The 14541-nt window shown below is 35.6% G+C and overlaps 1 protein-coding gene across 2 annotated transcripts in view; it reads right to left on the minus strand.

The window, feature by feature from the left end:
- ABCA12 (ATP binding cassette subfamily A member 12) overlaps positions 1-14541 on the minus strand; it is a gene marked incomplete at both ends in the record, with an annotated part of 168391 nt that overhangs the window by 65174 nt on the left and 88676 nt on the right. For both annotated transcript variants that reach the window (XM_081261060.1, XM_081261059.1), the window contains 6 exons: positions 3282-3455; positions 5398-5522; positions 6750-6862; positions 6953-7209; positions 12653-12759; positions 13961-14079. In XM_081261060.1, coding sequence (XP_081117186.1) covers positions 3282-3455; positions 5398-5522; positions 6750-6862; positions 6953-7209; positions 12653-12759; positions 13961-14079 — 895 coding nt within the window. The remainder of the gene's footprint in view (positions 1-3281; positions 3456-5397; positions 5523-6749; positions 6863-6952; positions 7210-12652; positions 12760-13960; positions 14080-14541) is intronic.

Here is a 14541-nt window from a genome sequence, read left to right on the forward strand (position 1 = left end):
GATAGAAGTAGAGAATAAATAGTGGATTAATGGAATCCTGAAAGGATGTGGGTGAGGAGCAGATGGAGAGAGGATGGCTAATGGGTGCAGGGGTGCAGTTGAATAGGAGTAATGACTTAGAATGTTCTGCAGCACAGTGGGGTAACTATGTTGACAGCATAGATTGAATATTCAACAAAAGCTAATAGAGAGAATTTTGAATGTTCCCAACACAAATAAATGATAAACATCTGAAGTAATGTACCAACTACTCTAGTCTGGTCATTGCACAGTGATAACATGTATTGAAATGTCACACTGTACTCTGTGTAGATGTATACTTATTGTGTTCAGTTAAAAATGTTTTTAAATCATTGAGTTGTGTACTTAAAATGAGTGAATTTTGTGGTATATAAGATTTAAACGGTTACAAAAGAAATATTTCAGAAACCAGAAAGTTAAGTATCGATTATGTGACACTTCTTGTATGTGTATTTTATTTCTCTAAAATCAAATAATATTCCTAAGTATCAGAAAAGCTCTGTGATTTATCAGGCCTCATAATTTTAATTTAATAATGCTTATCTGCTTCAGGAACTATCATCAAAAATATTTTAAAGTTTTAAATTAATATCATCCTTCTATTCTTTTATTCAAAAAATATTGAGTGCCTGCTAAGCTCCCAGCAGTGGGTGGGATAATGGGTATACTGCAGGGTACAAGTTGGCATCATCCATGACTTGGCTGTGTTTTAATAGGAGGAACAGATATCAAACAAGACGACAACTAGGAAATATAGCTGGGAAACATGAGGAGGCAGGAGAGTTTAGCTAAAGAATGATTCATAGCATACTGCAATATATACAGCATTAACATAGAAGGAAATTCTGTTCTTTGCCACAAGAAGGATGAAGCTGGAGAACACAATGCTAAGTGAAATAATCCAGGCCCAGGGGACAAATGCTGCATCATCCACCTTCTGTGTGGACTCTAAAAATGTTCAACGTGCAGAAACAGAGTAAAGTGGTGGCTGCTAAAGTTATAAAGACATGGAGAAAGGGGGTATGTTGGGGAAAGGGTTCAAAGTTCCAGTTAGACAGGAGGAATAATGTTAGAGATTATCGAACATGATGACCATTTGTAGTAATCATTTATACTTCAAAATTGCTAAAAGGACAAATTTTAAATATTCTCACTACAAAAGAATATTAAGTCAATGGAGTAATTAGATATGTTACTTAGCTTGACTAAATCCTTCTGGATTGTGTAGAAAACATCAAAACATCACAGTATATACCTAAATGTATGTAATTATTGTTTGTCAATTAAAAATTTAAAAATTAAACAGAATCAAACAAAAATAAAATGATGAAGTCCTCATAATTTTTTATGTGGGGCTGAGTCATCAGAGATCTTTCCAAAGTGGAACCCTAAAAGTGAACAATTACAAGCCACAGGGAGAATAAGAGGAAGATTACAGGCAGAGGAAAAGTCCTTCATGTACCCAAGGAAGGAAGGCAAAGGCCACTAGGGCAAGCACAAGACTTAGTTGGAGAGAGTCCTGTGTGCATTTCCCTCTCTATTAAGATCTCGCTCATGAAGATATAGTTGAATCAGCACTGTTCTTGGCATTTGAAAATTTTCAATGAAAAAAGAAGCCCTAAATGAAATTACATACTAGCATTGTAGACAGAGAACAAATGTAACGATGAAAATTAAACAAAGTGTATAGGATGCTCCAAGTGCAACTGAAAACGAGTAGAGCAAGGAAAGGAGGTGTGAGTGCTGCGGGTGGGTTGGATGCATATTAAATGGGGTGGTCTTTTAATAGAAGGTCAAAAGTGAGCAAAGCTCTCTAGCCCTGCAGACCAGTGAGCAGACCCAGTGAGTAGCCAAGGTATTTTGTAGATGGGAAGTGTTGGGCAGATCATGGGGTCCTTGCAAGATTGGGGGCTTCCTTGAATAAAATGGGAAGTCACTGAGAGTGGTTAAGCAGAGAGGTGACATAATCTGACCTAGGTTTTAAAAGGGTCACCTTGGCTGCTTGGGAAGTGGCAGGCATGGGGGTGAGAGAAGTAAGCGTGGAGGCAGGGAGACCAGTCATGGCAGAAATGCAGAAGTGGGATGATGATGGCGACTCAGGAAGGATTATTAACAACTAGTCCCAGAACATCATCATCCCCTTGTCTACAATGTTTCCACAACTGCCTCTTGCTTCTCATTTTCCTTAGTTTGAAGAGAAAAAATATTTTTTCAGGGTTTTAAAGAACATGTAAGTATTTTTGAGCCAAGTATAGATTTGGGTAAATGTGGGTTTAAGTCTCCTGTTTACATCTTTCTTTCAGTTATTTATTTATTTATTTATTTATTTATTCATTCATTCATTCATTCATTCATTCATTCATTCATTCATTTGGTGCTAGGAATTGAACCCAGGGTATCAAGCATGCCAGGCAAGCACTCCACCACTGAGCCACATCCCCAGTCCTAGTTATTTCTTACAAAAGTAGTTATAGTGCATCTGCAATGCAATGAGTCATTGCTAACTTCACTAAACCCTAAAATTTGACCATTTGTTTTGTTCTCCTGGATAAGCAATGGTAGCCTCTAACTTAATGAACAAAACACATTTTTTCCCCTGAACATATCAAAATGCACCCTCCTTTATTTTTACATAAAAATAACTTTTTGTGAATCTTTAAAAAATATATAAATACCTTTATTTTATTCACTTATTTTTATGTGGGGCTGAGGATTGAACCCTGTGCCTCACACTTGCTAGGCAAGCGCTCTGCCACTGAGCCACAACCCCAGCCCCCATTTTTTGCTAATATTTATGTTTATCTTACTGCTTACTTTAAAAAAATGAGTATAAAGTTTATATTTCACACTTTATTAGTAATATATATTAATTTTAGTTCCCGATCTTGAATATACAACCTGAGATTTAATAAGGTGATAATGTTAACTTTTTTATCTATAAAATGTGCAAATTTGCAATATGTGATCTCTAATAGAGGTTCCATTTGATTCTAAAATAAGCCATAATTCCAAAAGCTGTATAAATGGATCTCATCCCTTATAGTATCAGAGAGTATGCATGTGTATTTTAATATTTTTAAAAGATTTTTAAAAGATGGATACAATATCTTTATTTATTTTAATATGGTGCGGAGGATCGAACCCAGTGCCTCACATGTGTGAGGCAAGCGCTCTACCACTGAGCTATAACCTCAGCCAGAGCAATGTAATATTTTGTACTGAACCATGAATATAAATTTCTTTCATCCACAGCAACTTGCCTTGTATGTGAAGTTGTAAATGTCCAAGTAGTGCAGAAGAGTCAGCCCAATGAGGTAAGACTGGTGGGATCTCTCTGGAGGAGGCAGGCTGCAGAATTCCTCCATTGCATCTTCAAGTTTGGGATTGCTGATATTGGCATCACAAGAATGCAACCAGAACACCTGAGAAATAATCTGCAAGTTGGAGGAAGAAAAACATTTCAGCTGTGAATCCTTTGAGAATCATCTGTCCAATTTGAGAGGGTTTGAGGTATTCAAAATCTTAAAATATGACAAATTTCCCTCAAAAAATCAAATAACTTTTTCAAATGTGCAAATTACTGTTAATAAAACTACAGAGAACCCATAGTTAATTGGAAACCTTCTTAAGAAACAAGATAAGAAAAAAGAGAAAGGTGTGTGTGAGGGGTGGGGGGAATCTAGAACAAATCCCAGAACTTCTGTTTAATTGATTTGGAGTAAGTTTAAGAAAATCACTAAAAACTCATGTTGCCTTCAACTTTTTAGTCATATTTAATTCAAATTGCATTTCACTTAATAATCAATAAAAGTTATAATCTTGTATAAAATACTGTAAGCTCAGAATCACACAATAATGCAAGTCATCCACCATGGACAGTAATGCTTATACTTTTAAGTATAAAGAATGACTATGCAGAGTAAGATATCATCTTCATTGCCACCAAGTTGAAATAAACTGAGAAGCTTTGAAGTTCAAGGTTGCAGAAACTTTTCTCTTTCCTCTTAAAAGTAATAAAAATGGTCACTCTCCACTATATATGCTTTTGTTTACTGCAATGAACCTGCTCTTCAGAAGCCAAATACCTTATTGCCAAAATTAGATCTCAGGATCAAGTGAACAAGAGCAGATCAAAAGGAAAAGGTGAATGGATAGCATTTGCAGCACAAAGAAGAAGAAAAGTAAAAACAGAGCAGTTTTATTTTTTGTATGGGGGAACCAATTAGAATGACACTAGTAAACTGAAATATCTTCCACAGGAAGCATTTGAGGCTTTTTATAAACTTTATCTAATATTGGAGAGTAACTGGGCTGTGCTTAGAAATGACACACTCTGTCACATGTAAGTGTTGAATGGATGAGGCCTTAAGCTCTGCAGCTCTTTTGGAAAATTTCTATGACACTTCCAGACAATGAACTTGGAAACAGGATAAAAGATAAGACATTTCAAGTGGAAAACCCTATTATCGGCATATGAGAAAATGACATTATTCATTTTCACACTCAAAAATGTTTACTACAACCACAAACTTACCCATAGTTCCTTTGACCACATCTATTTATATATTAAGTCTTGTCTTGGAACTTTCAAAAATTAAAAATGAACATCCATTTCTATTTTAGTTGCAACAAACAGTGAATGGTCTCCATGTTTCTCTCTTCAATTAAGTAACTAAAGTCTGACTTTAATATCCTTATAGTAAGTTCCAATTTACCTCACACAATGCTATTAGGATAATGACTATAATTATTGATGACATCAATTGTTTAAGAAAGCCATTTGAGGAGGAAAGAAAAAGAGAGAATGAAGATATCGAGAAGAGGAATAAATAAAAGGAAAAGAATACACAAGAATATTCTTGCTTTAGAATTTCCCTTCTGTCTTCACTTAACAATTAGACTGTCCAGTAGGAAGGGTAGAGAGGAGGAAAGATAGGGGCAGATAGGATAACCACTAAAACACAGTGGGATGGGTAGAATGTGTTCCATGTTCTGCATACCATAGAGCAACTATAGTTTACAACAACTTATTATATATTTTATAAAGAACTGGAAGGGAGGAGTTTAAAGGCTCCAAACACATGACAAATGTTTAAGAAGATGGGAATTACCTGATTTGATCATTATGCCTTTGTGTGTGTGTGTGTGTGTGTGTGTGTGTGTGTATTTCACACACAGTACCCCATAGATGTGTATATGCATAATGTGTCAATTAAAAGTTAAATTTAAGAAATTAGGTAGCCCTACAATTTTACCATTTTCATGGAAAATTCACCACATTTGCATGCAATCTCTCAGCATTTTGCTGATAAGTACTTAATGAAGACTGTGATTTAAACATCTTAAAACTGCATGTAAGTACAAATCATGGCCCACCTCAGCTCTGTTATCAGGAATAGGAATGGCTAGTAACTTGTCAATACTTGTGTTGGACATCATTGTTGTTCTCCCCAGTTCTTCCTTCAGTTCTTCAACATTTCTAAACATTTCTATTAACTGATCTGCAAGACAACACACACACATACACACAACTCACATGTCAGTTTGTAATGTCATTCATTTTAACCACACCATCATGGAGAAGGCTCCTAGACCAAGACATATTCAACACACCTGCCTTATCAGAAACAGACTTTTCCTGGTTTAGGCAAACTTAGCAGCTTTAAGATCTATTTCTATCTGATGTAGGCTTGTTCTTATTATGATATCATTAACTCAAGGTAACAGATTGCTCTGGGTTATAAATTTTTCTAAGGTGTCGACAACTGAAAGTTGATTCGAGGAAAATATGGTTTGCTCCCAGAGTTTGATCACATAATACACTAAATAAATATCTCTCCATTTGATTTAAAACATCACACAAATTCAAGACACTTTTTAACCTGGGGTGCTAGGGTATTGTCAAGTTAGGACAAAGTTGGATAAACCTGATGCTACAGAGTATTTTTCCTTAGCTTTTCCTAGAACACTACAGTTTGCTTATAAAGGGGATTCACAATTCCTATCTCCTTTTAAAATAGAATGTGTTTAATTCCAAAATTTTTTTAGGTCAGTGATTATAACTATTTTATATCTGGGTCATTCAAGGCACAGTAAACAATATTATGATTTTAATTTAGCAGATTGTGATCTCTATTCTGCAGATGCCTTTCAATTTATTTTATTAAGTATCCCTCATGCAAATATACCTCCTTTATTTTTGGACTTAGTTCCCTTCCAATTTTGTGGCTGCCTGTTGTCCAAGATGCAGACTGCCTTTCTTTTCAGTATTGAGGTATTATGCAAAGGAGAAATGTATTGCATGGTGCATCATGCTCAGAATACTAATATAAAGTTCTGAATTGAGATTTCTGCAGACAACAGTGCATCTTTTTATTTTTTAATCAGATTATTCTCACAGAAGCAAATAAATCTCATCTTTGCTCATGCAGCTGACTACCTCATGCACTTAAATATATCAGAGAAACAAAAGGTGAACGGTCTAACTAGTTAAATTTTGAAGATCTCTTTGCCACAAAATCAAATTCCCCTCTTTCCTTTCTCTGCTAGCTTTCTGTGTGTTTGCTTTAGACAAGTAACCACATTTGAAATCCTCAGGTTTCTTCTTTGTAAGGCTAGATAGCAAAGTAGGTTTCGTTGGGAACTTCAAAAAAGCCTTTCTTAAACTGCAGCATGAGAATCACATGCATTCTAATAAGACAACATTTAAAATATGGATGGGGAAACACCTGGTTGTTCAGAAGCATCTGCACTGTTATTGACATGCAGCATGGCCTCTATGGTCGGTATTAACTGTGTGATATTTTCCAAGTAATTCATTTGCAACGCCTGTTCAAGGAACCTGGAACAAAGTAGAAGAAGAGATTCAACTAGGCATAACAATATTTGAAGAAAGGATTTCACCAAGGGAAAAGACAATAGAAAAACTTACCGATCCATATTTAAATTAATTTTACTTGGATCCCCCGTCAGCAAGTCCCTCAGTTTTGCAGATATGATATTGTCATGGTACAGTAAGCTGGTTGCTATTTCGGTGCCCAGCTCTGCTGCTTCCAGAAGTTGCACATGAAACGCACTGTCTTCACATAGATTCCCAAAGCTCATATTAGAGAGCTGGCATGATTTCTCTAACGAATTGAAAGTTTCCGATTCACAAAGAAGTTCGGTCAAGTTTCGAAGCTGAGACAGCTTTCCAAAATGGGGAAAGAGTGGAAAACAGATTAATTACATTATTCTACATATTTTGTAGATGTGAATAAGCAACCTGAGTTGGTTTACTTAAAAATATTCTGCATATGTGTTTAGTTTGTTGGCATCTGAAATTAATTTTATTACAAAGTACTGTTTTCTGTCATTCAAGTTTATTGTTCTCTTAAGAATTTCATAAAACCTTTGGGCCTATTAGACCTGTCTTTCTCAACTGTGGATTCATAGGTATAAAAACATGTAGTTTAGAAAAAGAAAAAAATGAGGGAAAATAAGTAATTGGGTTTTATTCAGTTGAAATCATAATTTAATTAATTTTATATTGTAATTTGTATTTTAAATCATGTGCAAAGACAGAAAGTAGGTTTGGTTTGAAACTCTGAAAAGGGTCTTTATGGGGGTTGGGGATATGGCTCAGTTGGTAGAGTGTTTGCCTCAAATGCACAAGGTCCTGGGTTCAATCCCCAGTACCAAAAAAAGACAAGAAAAGAAAAAGGCCTCTTTTTTCCTCGTAACTAGGATGGCTATGATCAGGACACCAGAAAGTAATAAGTATTGATGAGGATGTGGAGAAATTATAACCCTTGCGAACTGTTGGTAGAAAAGCAAAATAAAATGGTGCCACAACAGTAGAAAACAGCATGGTAGCTCCTCACAAAACTAAAAATAGAATTATCATATGATCCAGCAATTCCATTTCTGGGTGCATACCTCAGGGAATGGAAAGCAGGGTCTGAAAGAGAGATTTATGCACCCATGCTTACTGCAGCATTATTCACAATAGCCAAGAGGTAGAAGCAAATCAAGTGTTCATCAACAGATGAATGGTTAAACAAAATGGTGGAAATACACATATATCCTATGAGATTTTATTAAGCCTTAAACAGGAAAGAAATTCTTTCACATGCTGCAACATGAATGACCCTGGAGGGTACTATACTAAGTATAATAACCCAGTCACAAAAGGCAAACACTAAGATTCCACTCACATGTGGTACCTAGAACAGTCAGATTCACACAGAGAAGAAAGAGGGGCCTGGGAGAAATGAAGAGCTTTTAACAGCTTTGGAGTTTCAGTTTTACAAGACAAAAAGTGTTCTGGAGATCAGCTGCACGACAATGTGAGTGAAATCAACACAACTGAACTACATAGTTAAAAATGGCTGATAAAAATATATATGATATTTTATTATGATAAAAATTAATGGCCAAAATATTAAAAAAGACTTTCCAAAGCTGCAGTGTGAGAATAACATGCATTCTAATGAGACCATATTTAAAATGTAGATGGGAATACACCTGATTCTTCAGAAGTGTGGGCACTGTTATTGACATTCTCATCTGCCCTCTAATGGGATAAGGGAAACTAAGTGCTTTTATCCTATGGAAGTGTTTTGAAGGGCTTGAAGTCCTAAGCCCAGAGGAAAAGGAGAAAGATGGAAATCAAACAAGTCTCTAAGCTATCGACTCTGTTCCTCTCTGCAGTGCACTCTTTTCTATGTATTCTAAGGATATACTCCCAAGTCATACATCCTGAGGGAAAATAGAATTTGCCTCTGGGAAAGTCAGCTCTGTTTTACTTGGAAGCTACCCTAGAGCTATTCTTTTTAAGAAGGCAAATAAATTGGAACAATGTCTAAAGAATCAAATACATGTGTCATTCCTTGAACCTCAGTTTCCAATCAGAAGTTCCATTTTGACAGAAAAGTTGAACTTCTCGGTATAGGCATAGATTTGGGAATATTTCATTCCATATGACTGGTCTCTAATGAGAGGTTTATAATAACTAAGTGAAGATAACTTAAATTAGTCATTGATCACCTCAGATAACAAATATCAAAGGCTCATTTTTAATCATATTTCATACTATAATTGACCTCTGGCTTTGAGCTATCTGAAATAGTTTCAATATGTATGGAAATCCTACTTACTAGTCCTATTTCTATGAGAAAATTTCCATTCTGGAATAGACCCAGCCATTCTCCCAGTTGTGACTACATAGTTGTCATGCTACTCCGTCCTTTGATTTTTTTCAAATATGATGAAACCTCACCAATGAAATGGAGACAAATTTCTATGCAACGTTCCCCGGGTTCCATTCTTTTGGTGTTTTATAAATAAATGTATAAGTGTCAGTGGCTCAACATATCTGTTTTAATTGAATTTTGGGGGTGTGGCAAATCTGAACAATTTCAGTAAAGACTGAAATACATTTTTTTTATGGCAGGTTTGAAATACAAGTACGGGAAACTACAGTTCATAGTATAGTCCTGAATTGATGAGATAAAAGTTATAGGATAAATTAGAAATCTAGCCACATTCAGGGAGTAGGCTTGGTTCTCTGAATGGTTCTCTGAAATAAGAGTATAAATCAGAATCGATAATATGGAATGCACTGAGAAGAACATCCACCAAGGAGCAACATTATGGTCTTTTAGTACTCATCACTATTTACTACTTCATCCTAAGAACAATACATGTGTTACATTTTTGAAGGTTAATGGATCATCAATAATCAATATAAGTTTAGTGAATTATTGCCACAGCTTCAAGTAGAGGCCCTGAGTCCTTTATCACAAACAGGTGTTCAGGCCTATAATCGGGCAATGATCCATAACTAACTCCAAGTCCAGCTCTAATGGAATTCCCCATAGCCTGGCGCCTGAATCAAAATTTGAATTGACCTGATCTCACAATGTCATGGGCATAAAACAGTAAAGTGGCCACATTCCTGGGCTCTTTATGCATAAATGGAAGGGAGATGGGGGCCTATTCAAAAAATTAATGGCATTACAATAAAAATAGTGTGTCATCTGTATTTACACCCAATATAGGGAATATCCATTTTACTCATAGTTTTCCACTGAGTACGTTCTCATGCCTGTTAAAGGGGCTGGAGAGAGAAAGCAGACAATGACGGGAGAAGAGAACACAAGCTCAGGAGCTAGAATGGAAGGCTGGAAGCAGAAGTCACCAATGGCTGGCAGGCATTTGGAATTCTGGAGGTTCTAAAGGATTGTCTTAAGAATGCCATGAATAAAGTTTTGGAATATGGGCCCTAACTGACCATGGCAATGAGGATGCTGATTAACAGGGTAGACAGAGCAGGGAAGAAACAACAGCCACAGTAGGAGTTGATCTTCATTTTTCAATGACACGTATGAGCATTTTCCATGTGTTCCACTCTGTGCCAGATGCTGGGAATACCACAATAAAGGGACAGATCTGATAATGTTCCTCGTGGACATGGTCTAGGACTGAGGGGGTTTTGTCAGTTTCAAATGTTATAAATGATAATGGATTTTCTAACTAAGGGACAAGGATCACTGTTTATTTCTAGAACTTTTTCATGATTTTGACACTCAAGAAGAGCATTACATTAAAACTGTGGATAATGTTGAAAATTGTTCTTAGCCCCAATCCCATTCCATCAGTATAAAAAATTGCTAAGAATGTACAGTTTCTATTTCTCTACTGTGTGTCTTGTGCAACCTGGTTACTTCCCAAGTAAAGAACTGCAATGAGTAGCTGCCCAGGAATCACAATGATATCATTAATGTTAATTACTTTAACATTCTCATTTGTTCATAAATTCACAAGTCAAGTCTGCTAGTTTGTGAGGATCGAGATAAAGAAGGCATGATTTCCTAAGAGTTTGTGCTTTAGTGACGAAGTAGACCCTGTGTTACTTCAATGCCAAGTGGTAGGTTCCAAAGGCCAGAAATCTGTCCTTGGAGACTCCTCTTTCTTATGCCTCAATCTCATTAGCTGCCAAAAAGTCCTAAATCACTCTTGAAACTGTCTCTTCCTTCTATTATCTTCCATAGATGCTATGCAGGCCCTCTCTCTGTGTAGCCTACTGAATTTTCTTCCAATCTCTATATGTCTCCCAGAAAGATCTCTTTTTGATAGAGATCATAGCTTTCAGATCAAATTCTAACTCTAATTCTCTAAGCAGAAAGAGGTCTTTTCGACCTGGACTTGGTATCACTCCACACTCCCTTTTCCCTGCCTCTCCCATAGGTACATTTTACTCCAAGTGGACTCATGACTCTGGGTGACCTATACCTGTCTTTCAGGCTCAGGACTATGACGTCTTACAAATCCAGTCTCTATGTCTGGGATGCATGACTTTGTGAAGACTGTAAGGCTTCAAAACTCAAAATAAGCATTAGCTCCTCTACAAAATTTCTTCTTTACATCTCTATACCCTACAATCAGAGTTGAATATCCCATCTCCATACACAGAGTTCTGTCCATCCACATACCACAAGTAACTTATCTCACTGGGCTATAATTGCTGTCTGTTTTTCCATCTCCTCCACACTAGACTGTTTATAAGTACATTTGGGTTAGAGATTAGGGAGCACGGATGATAGATGAAAAGAATAAATGGATAAATATTATAGGAGCATATATGAAAAAGTCATTATCCTGGCTGAAAAACAGGGAAAGGGTTGTACTCTAATATTGTAAGAGTGACATTTCAACTTGTCCTTGAAGAATGAGTAGGAATTTTTTAGATGAATGCATAAACTTCCTTCTCATTTGCACAAATTAAGATAATGCTAAATTAAGCACATTAGAAATTTTGATTCATGTAGAAGACTAGGTCTAAAAGCCAGGTAATCTAATGAGCATATTTATTTGTAATATACATGGACATAATGTTTTGCATGCCTGCTTAATTATACCATGTTGAGTATACAGCAAATCATCTCGCTTACCCTGAATACACTAGTTCTAATTTTACTTTATCCTTGGCTACATAAATCCAATTAAACTGCTGTTCTTACTAGGAAAGCTGTTTCCAAAACTTAATAGGGTTATTTAAGAAATAAAGTGAATTTCATGATAACTTGTGTACTATATGCATGAGCTAAGAAAAGAACAATAAGGAAAAAAAAAAGGATGAACTTATTTAAATTTAGGAGCTTTAAGTGTTTTTGGTCACTTCTCACTCTTCTTTAATGTCATACATTTTTATATGACTTACTGGTTTCTGCTTATGATGACAGCAATACAGATAAGTGAGTCAACTTTTAAGGTTTTTGTACACTGAAGTCAAAACAGCTTTGAAATCTACTCTTACAGACTTAAGAACCAAAGACATATCAAAGAAGAAGTCATATTATGAATCCTTCTTCAAATTATGAAGCTTAACAAAATAACTATATTACTAGTCATTCCTTTATGCATGTAAATACTATATTAGGCTCTTATGGATCATTTTATATAGATATATTCACCAATTAAAAATGAAGACATTACATAGACCAAACACTATTGTCACCCTTTCTTTTACCAGCCCAAATCTAGAGCCAAAATAGGATTGTTATTTGCAAAGACTTAAAACTTAAACTAAAAGTATCTCATCAAATATCATAGCAAATGTTGATGAACATTTTTTTCTTTCATGACTTACTTTTGATTCTAGAATTTCAGGAACTGGAGGGAAGTAATCCTCATAGGAACCATTTCGAAGAAAAGATTTTTTAAACCGAATTGTGGACTGCAGAAGCTTCAGATTTTCTGTAGAGGGAAAAAGAGTTATTTTATATGAATCGTAAGGTTACTTGGGAAGTACATTTGAAAGACACCTTTATCCTGATTTATTACTAGGTTTTTTTATGATAATAGCCTAGTTCAATCTAAATATAAGATGAGTGAAAATTTAACCTTTCCTACAACCATGTGGACTATAGAGTTCATTATTTTTAAAATATTCATGGATATTCTGCTTAGAGATAAAAATATTTCCAGCAAAGGTGCTACCTGGTTTTGACTCTCTGTGAACTAAATATTCTCTTATTTCTGAGTTGAATATATTATTCAGTTGAAGCATTTTGGGGAAAACAGGTCATATAATCACTGTGATATAAATATGCCCTTCCAACCTTGATTAATTCATGCCAGCTAAACAAAGACAAGGCTTAAATATGTGTTGTGCTATTAGCTTGCTATCGAATCTCAAAAATATATTTTGGTGCAGGAAAAAAGAATGTATATTCCCTAGAAAATGTAAGAAAATACATGTTTTTTTTCCTATAAAAATTAAGAATATTTGATTTAATTACAATCTTCCTGGTTGCCCATTAGGCAGAAAATGGAAAGCAAAATGTATGAAGGCAGAAAGTAAAAATAGTCTGCCACAAAATTTCTTTGCTTTATGTCAATTACACCTGTTTTTGGAACTCTGCATTATAATTTCTTGTTATTTTTTTTAAAAATTATTTTATTCACTTATATTTATTTATTATTTATTATTAAATTATTTATTCACTTATTCACATGGTGCTGAGGATCAAACCCAGTGCTTCACACATGCTAGGCAAGTGCTCTACCACTGAGTCCCAGCCCCAGCCCCCTTGTTATGTTTTAATGACTAAGATTATCAAGGGCATAGAAAATGTTATGAAGGGTTATAGGAGTACCTAAAGATTCTGGGCAGTGGGAAAAGTTTATCCAGGTAGCCATTGTGGCATTATCCAGTAAATGGCCATTATATTAAAATTTGTCCGGTTGACCAGATGCCCTAATAGCAGCTACATTAATATAATGGTAGGACTACATCCTCCCTTCAGATATTAAACCCCCATACTGAAACAAATACATATGAAAGGTAAGTTTTTAAAAAATTTTTTCTCTCATAAGCCAATGTTTTAAAGAACTTAATAGTTAAGATCAGAAACAGAAACGAGGAGCAGAGTTTCACTGTTAAGAAGAGTGTTACCTGGTGATCCCCTGGCCAGATTGTCAGTCACATTTCTCACACAGGCCAAGTAGGGAAAATAAGGACTATTTGATGATATATTTAAGATGGCATCTTCAAAGTTTTCCAGGATTAGGAGCCTATAGAATTTGGAAAGAATATATACATTAAGTCATCTAAACAAAAAGCAAGGCCATTCGTTGAGGTCATGTTAGTTCTGGGTGGCTTGGCTTCGGTTGATGGTATCAGAACACCAGGAATGTGCTCATCCTGCCTGATCTAGCCCAAGTGCCCAAGGGCAGCATTACTCAGGATATGAGAATAGTCTTTATGTTTAATTATTTTAATATTTATCCTCAAATTAAAGTCTTTCTGCTTTCCTCTCAAATTGCTTGCCATCTGAGGACTGCCAAAAGTCGTTGAGACATATGTGCCTCAGAGAACACATATGTGTCCGTGATGTATAGCCTGTCACTTCAATTGGGAGGCTACCTCTCTATTTTGTAAATTCTTCCTTTTAATGTCTACTGTTGAATTTTGTGTACAGTTAAGATAGAAGAAATGTGGATGTCTGACTTGGGGGTCATCTACTTTGAATCAAA

This window comes from Spermophilus citellus (assembly GCF_964194105.1).
Source record: "Spermophilus citellus genome assembly, chromosome: 11".
NCBI lineage: Eukaryota > Metazoa > Chordata > Mammalia > Rodentia > Sciuridae > Spermophilus > Spermophilus citellus.